The 15454-nt window shown below is 47.0% G+C and overlaps 1 protein-coding gene across 3 annotated transcripts in view; it reads right to left on the bottom strand.

The window, feature by feature from the left end:
- Positions 1-15454, bottom strand: part of exoc3 (exocyst complex component 3) — a 45438-nt gene that overhangs the window by 6107 nt on the left and 23877 nt on the right. For all 3 annotated transcript variants that reach the window (XM_085989052.1, XM_085989054.1, XM_085989053.1), the window contains 6 exons: positions 13156-13281; positions 10946-11046; positions 9607-9717; positions 8945-9101; positions 1524-1646; positions 698-859 (listed from right to left, as the gene is read on the bottom strand). In XM_085989052.1, the coding sequence (XP_085845178.1) occupies positions 698-859; positions 1524-1646; positions 8945-9101; positions 9607-9717; positions 10946-11046; positions 13156-13281 (780 nt within the window). The remainder of the gene's footprint in view (positions 1-697; positions 860-1523; positions 1647-8944; positions 9102-9606; positions 9718-10945; positions 11047-13155; positions 13282-15454) is intronic.

Here is a 15454-nt window from a genome sequence, read left to right as displayed (position 1 = left end):
AAGGAAATTCAGGAGGAACTTATTTGTCCATGGAGTGGTTAGAATGTGGAACTTGCTACCACATGGAGCAGTTGAGGCGTACAGCATAGAGCATTTAAGGGGAAGCTAAAGTACATGAGGGACAAAGGATATGCTGAGAGGGTGAGATGAAGAGGGGTGGGAGGAGGCTCTAAAGGCCTGCATAGACCAGTTGGGCCGAGTGGCCGGTTTCTGTGCTGTAAACGTAATTCTGTTGGGAAACCGCTGAGATGAGGCTATGTATGTGTCTAATGCGCCACGTGGCCAGTAACACAGCAGGATCTGGGAGCAGATTACGGGGGCAATTCAATTAAATCACACTCCTAGCCGGGAGCTGCGTTCACTGGAAGCATGCATCAGGAATTGGGGCAATGCAGTCCCCACAATGTACCACCCATTAAAATCAGTAGAAAATCGTGGGGGCACAATCTGAATTCTCGATATGTGTTGCCAGCAGGTGAACTCCCTGAAATTATCCCTCAACAGTCCGCACTCCGGACTGCACGTGGCACAGGAGACCAGAAAAAGGAATGGGAGTAGCAGGAACTTAAAAAAAAAATCTCAAGACCTCACTGTTGATATCCAGACTGATTATCTCACGGAGCTTACAATGCACATTCTAAGTCTTTAGAAATATCACTGAAACCGTGACTGGGCGGGGGAAAAGCAAACTACTTACAGCTGAAAGTTTCTTAAACAAGAATCGAAACTGTTCTGCGTCTTTGATCACTCTCTCAGCCCCCTCTCTGCGCTCATCCAAACCCCTAAAGGTGATCCTTTTTTGCATCATAGTTCTGATGTATTCCACCACGACCCTTCGATGAGCTTCCATTGTTATTTCCTGTATAAAGAACAAAGGGCAGTTTTTGATGCTATGAAGCTATGTCAGAAATTATACTTTTGCAAACCAGAATAATCCAAATCTACAAACTTCCTTGAATGAAAGATGACACCAGAAACATTTGCTGCGTTTTATTTACAGCTCACTAGGAAGGTTTTGGGACAGTCTATAAAAACACACCTTTCAAGTGCTCTACAAACAAATGTATTAATTTGGTATAAACTGCAGCCCCTTCCCAACAAAATTCTGTGTATTATGTCAAAAATTTGATGGCAATCCCCCTTTAAACAAATGCTTTTTGTGTCCTCTGAAAATAAGCTCTTTTCAACTTGAGAACTTCAGAAAATCGGTAAAACGCCATCATTAGGATCTGCCTAAAAATTTTTTTTTTTTTTTTTTTACTGAGCACACAAACTGATTATTGCAGAAATCCACAGCAGACAAAACTGTTACTTTTCTACATCTTCTATTTTGTAGCATCAACTTACTACAACATACTGATACATGGTCTTTCTGCAATACGTGTGGAGCTGGCCTTTAAGACAGATGAAAGTTAGCATAACAAATAATGGGCTGGATAATAAGATCAGCTCTCTAGAAAAGTGAATTTGTCAGTGCCGCTTTGAAAAGAAAGACTGTTCGAAATCAAGAACTAAATCTGTACCTTGCTGTATGGCTTTTTAATTTTAGCGAAGTCATTGAAATAATCCTCGACGGTAACACAAATGATATCCACTGCGTTAGACCCGGCAAGCCATTTCCTGGTCATCAACTCCTGGAGATGGGGCTGAAATAAGAGGTGTGGATTTTAGCAGTGCATGATGATTGGGGATCCAAACAATCCCACTGTACTTGGCGTAAACCTCCTGCACTCAAGAAAACATAAACTGCACACTTTGGGGGGATATCTTAACCTAAAAAGGGTGGGCTGGGGTCGTGTGGGAAATTGAAGTGTTAAAAATCTAAATCCCGACCAGAACCTGCCCCCAACCCGCCCACTTCCGGTTTTAATGGAGGCGGGACAGATGGCGGGCAGCCAACCCGCTGCCAGGAGGTGGGTCGCCTATTTAAATATCATAATGAGGCTGGAAGCCTCTGCTTTAATCTCCATTTTGAAGTTAACTTTAGCTGGTCGGGTTTCGCAGGCCTCATGAAACCCGCCAGTTAATGCAAGAAGACTGCTGCATCCAGGGGGTAAGTGCCTTTACAATACAATGGTTGTTAATGCCATGCAGCATGTAGATTTTCATGATATGCCTTGAATCATTCATCTTGCTTGAAAGAAAAAATGCTTATCCGCAAATTATGAGAGAGAGTAATAATGAGCAAACGTGCATTAATATATAGCACCTTTTGCAACCTCAGGTTGTTCCAAAGAGTTTTACAGTCAACTAATTACTTTTAAAAGTATACTCACTGTTATGTACAAGAACAACTTGTATTTATATAGCGCCTTTAACGTAGTAAAACATCCCAAGGCGCTTCACAGGAGTGTTAAGACAAAAAATTGACACTGAGCTACATAAGAAATTAGTGCAAATGACCTAAAGCTTGGTCAAAGAGGTAGGTTTTAAGGAGCGTCTTAAAGGAGGAAAGCGAGGTAGCGAGGCGGAGAGGTTTAGGGAGGGAGTTCCAGAGCTTAGGGCCTAGGCAGCTGAAAGCACAGCCACCGATGGTTGAGCGATTGTAATCAGGGATGCTCAAGAGGGCAGAATTTTTAGGAGCGCAGATATCTCGGGGAGTTGTGGAGCTAAAGGAGATTTCAGAGATAGGGAGGGACGAGGCCATGGGGGGGATTTGAAAACAAGGATGAGAATTTTGAAATCAAGGATTGGCTTAACCGGGAGCAAATGTAGATCAGCGAGCACAGGGGAGATGGGCGAACGGGACTTGGTGCGAGTTAGGACACGGGCAGCAGAGTTTTGGATGACCTCAAGTTTACGTAGGGTAGAATGTGGGAGGCCAGCCAGGAGTGCATTGGAATAGTCAAGTCTAGAGGTAACAGAGGCATGGATGAGGGTTTCAGCAGCAGCCGAGCTGAGGCAGGAGCGAAGACGGGCAATGTTACGGAGGGGGAAATAGGCGGTCTTAGTTATGCCACGGAATGTGTGGCCAGAAGCTCGTTTCAGTGTCAAATATGACACCAATGTTACGAACAGTCTGGTTCAGCCTCAGACAGATGTTGGGGAGAGGGATGGAGTCGGTGGCTAGGGAACGGAGTTTGTGATGGGGACCGAAGACAATGGCTTCAGTCTTCCCAATATTTAATTGGAGAAAATTTCTGCTCATCCAGAACTGGATGTCAGACAAGCAGTGTGTCAATTTAGAGACCGAGGAAGGGTCAAGAGAAGTGATGCTGAGGTAGAGCTGGGTGTCGTCAGCGTACATGTGGAAACTGACGCAGTGTTTTCGGATGTCATCATCAGGGGGCAGCATATAGATGAGAAATAGGAGGGGGCCAAGGATATATCCTAGGGGGACCCCAGAGGTAATGATGAGGGAGCGGGAAGAGAAACCATTGCAGGTGACTTTCTGGCTACGATTAGATAGATAAGAATGGAACCAGGCGATTGCAGTCCCACCCAGCTAGACAATGGTGGAGATGCATTGGAGGAGGATGGAGTGGTCAACCGTGTCAAAGGCTGCAGACAGGTCGAGAAGGACGAAGAGGGATAGTTTACCTTTGTCACAGTCACAAAGGATGTCATTTGTGACTTTGATGAGAACCGTTTCAGTACTGTGGCAGGGGCGGAAACCAGATCGGAGGGATTCAAACATAGAGTTGCAGGAAAGATGGGCACGGATTTGGGAGGCGACAACACGTAGGCAAACATGGATGCTCATTTGTACACAGCAAGATCCCACAAACAGCAAAATGAGATAAACTGTTTTTGTGGGTGTTGGCTGCAAGACAAATATTGGCCAAGTCACCGGGAAAACTCCCCACTCTTCTTTAAATGGTCCCATGAGATCTTTTACGCCCACTTGAGCAAACAGATAGGACCTTGGTTTAACGTCTCATCTGAAAGACGGCACCTCCCACACTGTAGCACTCCCTCAGTACTGTATATCTTCACTAATCTCATTTTTACTGTACACTGAATGCACTACCAGTGTTGCTATAAAACCAGTCACCAGGGGAAGTGCCACCCTCCCTTCATTTTCTTCTCCACGACAACACGGCTGGGCTTGGTAAATCAGCAGCGCGGGGCATCGCAGGGATAAATGTACAACTCACCACTGTGTCTGAAGATAAGTTTAAAAAAATGTAACAGTTCGATTGTAAACAGCTCCAAAGTAAAAAAAACACCATCAGTAAACGATGGACTTTTAAAAATGTATTTTGGTAATAGTATCGCCCTGTCCTTAAACCCTTCCTAAAACACTTTGCTTATAAGAGTCAACTCACACTGTAGGAATCGTCAGATCCCTAGCTGAAATACTGAGGTCGAGTCAGTCCGATAATTAAACGAAGTTTAATGTAAACTAAAGAACAAACAATGGAATGCAGGAGATACAATCAACAGGTCTTTTCTGAAGGCTGGCTTCACGAGGTCTGACCTGGGAACCTCCCAGCCTGACGTCATGGCGTCATTACGTTTCCCGTCGTTCGGGGCGTCATGTGACCAACGTGATGACGTCATCGCGCTGGTTCTGGAACTTACCGAGAACGGGTTATTTACAAACAGTAAACAAACATAGGTGCTGTATCACTCTGTTAAAGGCAGTTATATAGTCATACAGGAGTCCCTCGGTGGCTTTGCCACATGCGCCCCCCCAGAAGTGTCTTTAACCACAAAAGTCAATTGCAGAGGAGGTCGGACAAGCCTGTTCGAACGACTCCGATATTCCCGGAAAGGAACGGGCTGGGCAGACGATGAGCTGGCCTGCGGAACAGTCCGGTCAGGTGTGGCGGCAGCGGGCAGCCGCCCACGACGCGGTGGCTGTGCTGCCTCGACCGGTCGCTCGAGGTCCAGGTGTGCGGCCTTGAGGCAGTCCACGGAAATGTGGTCAGGCTTGCCCCCGACGTCCACTAAAAAACTCTTGGCACCCGCCTGCAGTACCTGTATATGGAGGTGTGAGAGGACTACGGTGGGCGTCATGCCTGACAAAAATGAATTTAGCCTGCATAAGCTCCGGCGGAACGTGTGACGCGGGCAAACCGTGATGTGACGTCAGAATTGGCCTAAAAGATTGAGCTGCGTCCCGGTGGGCCTCCAGTTGTTCGACTGCCGACCACGGTCGCGTTGGTGACGGAAGAAACTCGCCTGGCACCTGGAGTGGCTGTCCATAAACCAGCTCGGCGGCCGATGCCTGCAGGTCTTTGGGCGCTGTGCGTAACCCGAGCATCACCCAAGGCAGCCTGTCTCTCCATGCGGCCCCCTGGAAGCTGGCCCGCAGCGACGCCTTCAAGGACCGATGAAAGCGCTCACATAGTCCATTTGCCTGCGGATGGTAAGCCGTGGTCTGATGGAGCTTGGTGCCCAAACCCAAGGCTACGGCGCTCCACAGTGCAGACGAGAATTGCGGCCCGCAGTCCGACGAAATATCAGACGGAACACTGAAACGTGCAACCCAGGAGGAAAGAAAAGCCCGGGCGACATCCGCGGAGGTGGTGGACGTCAAAGGAATGGCCTCCGGTCACCTGGTGGTACGGTCGACAATAGTCAAGAGATGTGTGAAACCCTGTGACGGCGGTAATGGGCCAACGAGGTCGACATGGACGTGATCGAAACGTCACTCTGGTACTTCAAAAACGGCTACGGGAGCTTTGACATGCCGCTGCACCTTAGCCCGCTGGCACACGACGCAGGTGTTGGCCCAGTCGCGGACATCCTTGCGCATCCCTCTCCAGAAGAACTTGGACGCCAGTAGTTTTTGTGAAGCCCTCACGCCAGGGTGCGCAAGCCCGTAGATGGCATCGAAAACGTTCCTACGCCAGGATAGCGGAACGATCGGGCGGGGGTCCCCCAAGGAGACGTCGCAGAGCAAGGAGGTGCCGGCCGAGTGGAAAAGCACATCCGCTGGCTGAAGGCAGGAGTCGTCGGTACGGAAAGTTTGCGTTTCCGGATCAGCCGCCATGAGTGAATAATCGAGTCCCAGCTGGACGGCCTGGACCGTCGCACGCGAGGGGCAATCGGCGACCACTTTGTCCAATCGACGATCACGTTGTCCTTGCCGGCCACGTGCCGGATGTCGGTGGTAAACTCAGAAATAAAGGTGAGCTGTCGTTGCTGTCGAGCCGACCATGGCTCAGCCGTCTTGGCCATGGCAAATGTCAGGGGCTTGTGATCCACAAACGCGGTGAATTGGCGTCCCTCCAACAGAAAACGAAAATGGCGGATGGCCAGAAACAACGCCAACAACTCCCTGTCGAACGTGCTGTAGCTGCGTTCGTTACGACGCAATTGGCGACTAAAAAACGCCAGCGGTTGCCACGTCCCGTCGGCCCATTGCTCCTGCACGGCGCCTACGGCGTAGTCCGAAGCATCAGTCGTAAGCGCGATGGTGGCGCCAGGCAGCGGGTGCGCCAACATCGTTGCGTTTGCGAGAACATCTTTCGTGTCCACAAAAGCGCAATCCATCTCTGGTGTCCAGACCACAGGTTCCTGCCCCGGTTTCCCTCAGAGTGCCTCGTAGAGTGGCCGCATAAGCTGCGCGGCCCGGGGAACAAACCGATGGTAAAAATTTACCATACCGAGAAACTCCTGGAGCGCTTTAAACAGATTGCGGGCGTGGAAAAGCAGCAATCGCCTCCACCTTCGACCGAAGTGGCACTGCTCCTTCCGCAGTGATGCGGTGGCCCAAAAAGTCGATCTGTCGCAGCCCGAATTGGCATTTGGCCGGGTTAATTATGAGGCCATGCTGATGGAGGCGGCGAAAAAGGAGGCGCAGGTGGCCGAGATGTTCCTCTTTCGAAGTACTGGCGACCAGGATGTCATTGAGATACACAAACAGGAACTTTAGATCCCGCAGCACTGAATCCATAAGGCGCTGGAACGCCTGCGCCGCATTCTTGAGCCCGAACGGCATTCGGAGGAATTCAAAAAGTCCGAACGGGGTAATGACCGCCGTCTTCTGGATGTCCTGGGGGTGGGCGGGCACCTGATGGTACCCCCGGACGGGGTAATGACCGCCGTCTTCTGGGTGTCCTGGGGGTGGGTGGGCACCTGATGGTACCGCTGGACAAGGTCGATTTTGGAAAAAAACAAATTGCCCGCCAACTGTGCGGAGAAATCTTGGATGTACGGTATTGGGTACTGGTCGGGCGTCGTGACCTCATTGAGGCGCCGATAATCGTCGCAGGGCTTAGGGACGATATGAAGTGGCGAAGACCAAGGACTATCCGACCGGCGAACAATCCCCAGCCGCTCCATGGTGGCGAACTCCGCCTTCCTGGCCTCGAGTTTACTGGGTTCCAGCCGCCGAGCCCGGGCATAGACCGGAGGGCTGGTCGTCGCGATGTGGTGCTCCACACCATGTTTAACGGTCGTTGCCGAGAAGGTGGGCCGAGTTAGATCCGGAAATTCCCCGAGAAGGCGGGCGAAGTCGTCGGGCGCCGGCACGGTGCAGGAAACCGTGTGAGTCGCACCTAAGCCCCGAAAGCACGAGATGGAGGCAAACGTGGCGGCGTGAATCAGACGGCGATTTCATAAATCAACCAATAGGCCATTGGCACAGAAGTCAGCGCCGAGGATTGCCTGTGCGATTTGGGCGGTGATAAACTCCCATAGGAAACGTTGCCCGCCAAAACACACCTGGATCCGCCGCTTCCCGAACGTACGAATAGCACTGCCATTGGCGGCCTGGAGTGGAGAACCGCGCCTCCCGGCCCTGACGTCGAGGAGCGAAGCGGGGAGGATGCTGCACTGGGCGCTCGTGTCACACAAAAACCACCAGCCCAAAATGGAGTCGGTGATATAAAGTAACTTCCCGGAATCTCCAACTGCCATCGTAGATGCGAAACCGACCTCGGGGTCGTTCTTCCATTCACGCAGTCGATGCTGTTGCTTTCTCGTTGCATTAGGCACGAAACTACAGGGAGGACGGCAGCATCTGGTTTTTGGGCCGAAACGGGCGTGATAGTAACAGAGACCGGATGGTGGAGGCGCCAAGGCGGGGTTCTTCGGGGCGGGACGCTTCGAGGTGGCGCAGTACTGCTGCATCACCGCATAAATAGTGTCGGCTTCGGCCGCGAGCACTACACCGTCTGTAGCCTTCAACCTGGCGAGGGCTGCTTGCACCTGCTCGGGGAGCTGGCTCAGGAACAGAAAACACTGCGGCTCAGAACCAAGGAGCGTGAGCATCTGGCCCATCAACTCAGACGGCTTGGCGTCGCCTAACCCGGGCAGTGTGAGTAAACGTCGCGCGCGCTCCGCTTTCGTGAGGCCGAAAACCTGCGTTAGTCGCGCCTTAAGCGTATCATACTTGTTATCCACGGGCGGGTTTTCCAGCAGGCTGATGATCCTCGAAGCCGTCGAGTTGTCCAGTGCAGAGACCACGTAAAGATAACGGGTCTGATCCAGCACAATGTTCCGAAGTTGGAACTGAGCCTCCGCTTGGACGAACCAGGAGGCCGCCTGTTGTTCCCAAAATTGAGAGAGCTTCAAGGTCACTGCATTAACATCCATCGTGCTGCGTCGCGCTTCCTCCGCGAAAATCGTCCGCGAAGCTTCGGGGTCACCACTGTAGGAATCGTCAGATCCCTAGCTGAAATACTGAGGTCGAGTCAGTCCGATAATTAAACGAAGTTTAATGTAAACTAAAGAACAAACAATGGAATGCAGGAGAAACAATCAACAGGTCTTTTCTTAAGGCTGGCTTCACGAGGTCTAACCTGGGAACCTCCCAGCCTGACGTCATCACGTTTCCCGCCGTTCGGGATGTCATGTGATCAACGTGATGACATCATCGCGCTGGTTCTGGAACTTACCGAGAACGGGTTATTTACAAACAGGAAACAAACATAGGTGCTGTAGCACTCTGTTAAAGGCAGTTATATAGTCATATACAGGAGTCCCTTGGTGGCTTTGCCACAACACTAGACTTTATTTCCAATTGAAGGTATATTTAGTGTGCACTAACCTCCAAGTCAAGGAAGACTTCATCTAGCAGATAGGCACACCCATCCTTGGCAATAGTATCTAGAGTGGCCTCCATTGTTGGCTGATTAGCATAATGTTCTTCCTCTATCACTAACTCACACTTCGTGTATTTTCTCTTCAAACTGTGGACAGATTCCCTGCAGTAAACGGAATGAATAATTTAACACTAATTACATTAACCTAAGCATATTCCAAGAATGTTTAGGATTCTTGTAACATAGACATGTTTCTAGATGTCCTGATTAAGATATATTTTTTTCACACTGCTGTACAAGCACAGGAAACCACTATATAGTCATGCACTTCAATATTATTGATTTCATTCTTGTTAAGCTCTGGTTAATAGTTAAAATGAAATGGTAAACTCGTCAAAGATCAAGTGCCCCATCATTGCTAGTTCTGCAAAGACTCCCAGAAGCATTCCTATATCAGTTCCATTGTACACAAAGGCAGTGTTGTTAGTTAAAGATCTGTGGATCTCTAGTGTCAGTATAGCCTAGATGTAAACATCTCAGCACTATAGTGTTACTTACTGACTAATACGGAGCAAATAAACTATTACACAGGAGACCTTTAATCAAAAGAAACTGTTCATTACAACAAAACAATGCATGTGGTAAAGAAATAAAGCTGTACATTTACTTGAAAGTCTGGCAGTTGTTAACAACTGCAACCATGTACTGAATGTAGAACTGAGGATGCTGACGATCTTTCAGATGATCATCTTTATATAGTGTCACTTCCTCTTTGTACCTGGCAAGTAGAGAAATCCCATTATCTCAGTGTTCAGGCAAATCTGCTTTAGTACAATTCAGATATATCCAAACTCTGTCTCCATACAAGATTTTAAAATAAAACAAAAGTCCACAGTCCCTTCCCCTCTTACTTCAGTAACACTATATTCCACTTTAAAAGAAGTATCATACGGATAAAATTTAATTTAAAAAAAAGAATTTAAGGGTAATCATCTTTAAAAATTAAATGTTTAATTTTCTCCGTCTCTATAAGCTCTCCTGAATGGCATACCATTCTCCAGAGTATAGATAGACAATTTGCTCCAAGGCATCCTAAAAGATCAGTGTACACTTTCTCCATTAGCCGTGGCCATAAATACTTGCCCCATCATTAATTTATCGCATCATTTATAACATCTGACACTTTCACTGATACATTGTACGTGACGTTCATCATCGTGTGTGTCGTGTGTGTGTGTGTGTGTGTGTGTGTGTGTGTGTGTGTGTGTGTGTGTTGTGTGTTGTGTGTTGTGTAGTTACCAGCTGGTCTTCGCTGAGATGTGCTCCACTCCATTCACCGGCACTTACATTCTGATTAGTTGTAAGCAGTGCCAGAATGGAGTGGAGCACCTTCCAACTGAGACCAGCAGATTACTGCACCAGTTAGTAACTTCCTCTAGTCAGGCAAGCGGAGAGGTAAAGAACTGCCACTGCACACACACAATCTTGATTAAAATTAGAGCTCCAGTGTGTGGCAAAACGGATGGAGAAATCTTTAGATGCATCATGACTTGGGTGATCAAGCACAGTTATCCAAGGGCTTTGGTAGATCTGGGGTTTCGGTAAAGTTCTGTAGGTCAGGATCCTACTGCACTCTCTAGAAAGATTTGTGTAATCTAAATATCTCCAAGAATTCAAGAACGTCTGGAGATTTGTTGGGATCAATCTAGTCTCCTGTAACAGAGGAGCTGGTAGGACCCCCACAAAAAAATTCCTTTGTCATTTTCTTCTCCACTGTGAGGAAACTAGTTATTTCGAGAGGGAACATTCAGCGTTTTCAGTTTTATTAATGCCAATGTAATCAATAAATTTTGGCACAGACACAAACTGCATGACATTTGGCGCTCACATTCGCAAGTGACAACTGAATACCAGAAACAAAACTTCACTCAGCTCAGTCGTTCTTAAATGGTCTCTCTGGACTACTGAACAGCACAAGTGCAAGACTGGTGCAGTAGTGTACTCACCTGCTCAAGAAAGAGTTCATTTGCTGAAGGCACAATGCCAGCACCTTGCGTTTTAGATCATCACTGATCTGAGCAGCCACCTGCAGATTCTGTTCAAACATCTGAAACAGCACATGTCAAAGAAATGCATCGTTCAGTGTACATCAATCACACTTAGACACTCCAAAAACACCTACTTGTGTCAAAACAACTGTTTACCTGTATGAGGAAACCACAGGCAGTGCAAGGGGTCTGACCAGGAGGGCTGCCTCTATCCATTTATATTTTCCTGTCCTCTGCTATATATTTTTTTTTTAAACTGGTACTGCCATAGCACAAGCACATCAGGTACACAATATCACCTGCTTGTATGTACAAGAAACTTTGTGCTATCCGGAGGTGAGCTATCCGGCAATCTGGAGCCACCGGCAAAAATCAGCAGCCGTTTTTTTATTCTTTTTGTTTGTTTTTTTTGCTTTGTTTGAACAGTCAAGCTGTGCAAGGTCTGTAACTATAGCAACAGCTTCAGCTACAGAGCTTGCAGGCCACACCTGAGTGTTTAGAAGCTGTTGCTAAGCAACAGTGTTTGTTATCAAATATGGAGATAAGAATCTCCGTATCTCTCAACATTAACGCTGGAGAGTACGGCAGTTTTGAGGCAACGGCAGCAGCTCGGTCCCGTGGGTGCCGGATAGCACAAAGTTTCCTGTACTGTATCTATGTATATGATAAAAAGGACCTGAAATTCCATAGGGCTATCAATGGCACAAGTCCTCAAAAACTGGTCGCTTATGCCATTTCTCTAGGGGTTTTGCCAAAGTTACAGCAGGAGTTCGGGAGAACCCGCAAAAGAATTCCAGGGCTATCGTCTAGGGGCATTCATAAACTGCACAACCAACAGCTAAATGATAACACCGACAAAAGCAGCAGTGAGCAGTGATAAGCACCCCAAACTTGCTCTGTAAAAACACCACTTAATGGTGAGAGGAGCCACTCCATTCGTTTTAATACGGGAGTGCAAGCTTTGAAGCAGCCTGGAAATCAATTAGGAGCAACCTAACTCGGAGAAGAAATGCTACCAGCTAAGGAAGCAGCATATTCTTACAGTAGCATGTTTCTTTGGGGTCAAGCTCCAAGCCTGTCAGAAGTCGTATCCCATTAAAATGGAGCCCTCCAAGATACAGGCAATCTCTCCCAGTCAGTGATGCAACCAGACAAGCTCAGAGTAGAGCCCTGAAATGGCAGACCACAAGCAGCTTTAATAAAAAACGGTCACATTTTTATAACTGCATTTCTACAAAGCAGCTGGATACTTTGAACAAAAGTATCTCTCCAACTTTCCTACCTCTTTAACACAGAGATGACATGCCAGGTTTGAACACTCCAGTAATATTGAGTGATGGTCACTTTATTAAAAATCTCAGTTGTACTGGAATTCTCATTTTATTATAATAAATGTACCCATCAATACATGCCCCAACCTTTTGCTTGCATGTTTTAAAATGAGGCTTTTAACAGTAAAGAAATACTGCACCATCAACAATTTTACTGCAAACTAGTTGATCTCCTGTGGTGTTGCACATGGGGAGTCAAGATTAAGTGTAGCCTTCAGCTGAAGCCCACTTAAAAGTGTGGTGGGGGGGGGGGGGGGGGGATTAATTGGACCAGGGAACCCAAAAGTAATTCAGTCCTCATTTTGAAGTCATACATGCTATCCTTTATTTATGTAATATGCCAACTTTTTCCATTTTAAATTCCAATGCCCAGATTTATAATGGGCACTGCCTATGTAAACTTGTCAGTGTAATTACACCCTCCACCAGCATAGTGTTGCGGTGCCTCCACTGACTGGAGGCACAGTTACAGTGTGACAAGTTTACATGGACAGTTTCCATTATAAATGTGGACAGGAATTTCAAGGGGGAAAAGTGACAGAAAATGCATGTACGTGCAAGATTTAAAAAAATATATATATTACACATTATATCTGAGAAGAGGAGAATTCCTATGAATACAACAATAATTTTACATCTCGTGGGAAAATGGCGTTACGTAGTCTGAGTTCAGACCCCATGGGGACAGATGGGCTGGGAGGCAAAATTTACAAAAAAAGCACTGTACTGGAAGCTGAAGCTCGTCTTGGTTACCACTGGTAGCAGCTTAACCATGTTAGGGTGTTCAAATATTAAAAGGCATACAGAGTATTTGCAAAATGAGAAGTTTAAGAATACCTGAAATACAATAGCCGGCAGAGTGGTCTGATAGTATCCATCCTGATCTGCTTCTGGCTCTTGCTCCTTTTTCCAATCCTTCTTGTCAGTTTCAAGTGCTTTCCGTAGCCAGCCAATAATGTTGGACTGTAAAGATTAGAATAATCATCATGTGGTCTGAAAATTCTCATCATATTTTCATTTCTCCATGAATACTGGAATCTAAACTCAGAGGCAGGCTGAGGGATAACCTATACAGCAAGACCTTAAGTAAGAACTGATCATCACAGGTTTAGAGCAGGGGAAGATCCTGCTTGAAAAACCTCAACTTCTTTCAAGGTTTTAAAAATAAAATAGATACCAGCACTCGAAATGATGACGTTTATTTGGGATTACAAAACACTCAAATGAAGTTTCACAGCAAAGATTTTTTAATTAAACTAAAAGCCACATGAATATAGGGGAGAACACTGGACTGGACAAAAAATCTGGTTAAAAATAGGAAGCGGAGAGTACTCACGAGAGGCCTAATGTCATATTTGGTGGAAGGGGCTGAGTGGAGTCTCGAAGGGGTCAGTAGTTTGATCCCTAATTCCTAATCTACATAAATGGCTGACACTGAAACGAAATCTCAGCTTGTTAAAATTGCTGACAGTAAAATAGGGACAGCAGTAGAGAAAGGAACCAATGAAAGAGTTTCAGGAAGATTTAGACTGGTAATGCAAATGGCAGACACATGGCAAATTAAACCTGCACAAAGGCTACAAAATGTGGGTCATAAATCTACAAATGAATGCAATTGAATTGGCTTTAATGAGACTTTGAAAGTGGCATGTCCATAATTACTCCCAAGTCCCAATCTAAGTACAGGAAACTTTGGTTTATCCGGAAGTTGTATGTCCGGAAACCTCGATCTAACGGCAGAAATCAGCAGCCGTTTTGGGTAGGTTTTTTTTCTTCTCCTAGCATTCTTTTCACAGGCAGGCTCTGGAAAGCGTCTTTGTAGCTTAGCAACAGCTTCAGAGACACTTCCAAGCTACTGGGCCGAGTGTTTACAAGCTGTTGCTGAGCAACAGTGTTTGTGGTCAGATACGGCAGGCTCTGGAAAGCGTCTCTGTATCTTAGCAACAGCTTCAGAGACGCTTCCAAACCACGGCCGAGTGTTTACAAGCTGTTGCTGAGCAACACAGTGTCTGTTGTCAGATACGGAGATGAAAACCTTCGTATCTGACAACATAAACGCTGGTCTATCCGGAAGTTTGGATAGAACGGCAGCTGCTCGGTCCCGTCGGTGCCGGATATCGCGAAGTCTCCTGTATAATGTGGCAATGCAATTAAAAAAAACAAAATACAGGAAACTCTTTTTTTTTAATCCGGCACCGACGGGACCGGCGTGGTGCCGGTTTATCAAAAAGTCCGGATTACAGAGAGGTATAGTAAAAGGTACGAGAGCCCCGTACACAGCAACAAATCCAGGCTTCCCTGTTGCTTAGCAACAGGTGCAGGAACCCCGGTTACACAGCCACAGATCCAGGAACGGCCACTAATATGAAGTAAAACTTACCTGAACCTACTCCTGAATTTTGCCGGTTAACAGAGATTTCTGGTTATTTAGGTGCCAGTAAATCAAGAGTTTCCTGTAGAATGTTAGGATTTATAGCCAGAACAAAACCTCCCAAGTTCTCACTTTATAGCAAGGTTTTACAAAGCTGGAAACAGTACTTAAAGTACCATATTCAGTCTTGATCACCATGCGAGAAAAAATCTAGATGTGCTGAAAGGGTATGGAGAAAGTGATGAGCTAACAAAGGTAATGGTGGTAAAGGGGACCTTATCCAAGATCGTAAAATCGGCATAGTGGTTAGCACTGTTGCCTCACAGCGCCAGGGACCCGGGTTCGAATCCGGCCTCGGGCGACTGTCTGTGTGGAGTTTGCACATTCTCCCCGTGTTTGCGTGGGTTTACTCCGGGTGCTCCGGTTTCCTCCCACAGTCCAAAGATGTGCAGGTTAGGTTGATTGGCTATGATAAATTGACCCTTAGTGTTAGGGGGATTAAATACGTGGGGTTACGGGGATAGGGTGGAATGTGTGTTGGTGTAGGGGTTACGGGGATCGGGTGGGATATGTGTCGGTGCAGGCTCGATGGGCCGAAATGGCCTCTATCTGCACTGTGGGGTTTCTGTGATATGGTAAACCTAGATTATTACTGGAACGGTAAGGCAGGTGTCCTGGCCAAAATTCATCCTTCAACCAATACTACCAAAAACAGATTACCTGATTCATCATTTCATTTGCTGTTTTTGCACCTTGCCGTGCACA

This window comes from Somniosus microcephalus, chromosome 5 (assembly GCF_052327205.1).
Source record: "Somniosus microcephalus isolate GS21.2 chromosome 5, FLI_Smic_1.0, whole genome shotgun sequence".
In the NCBI taxonomy this organism is placed as follows: domain Eukaryota; kingdom Metazoa; phylum Chordata; class Chondrichthyes; order Squaliformes; family Somniosidae; genus Somniosus; species Somniosus microcephalus.
The sequence above is the reverse complement of the archived record's forward strand: the minus strand, read 5'-3'. Positions and strand labels throughout refer to the sequence as shown.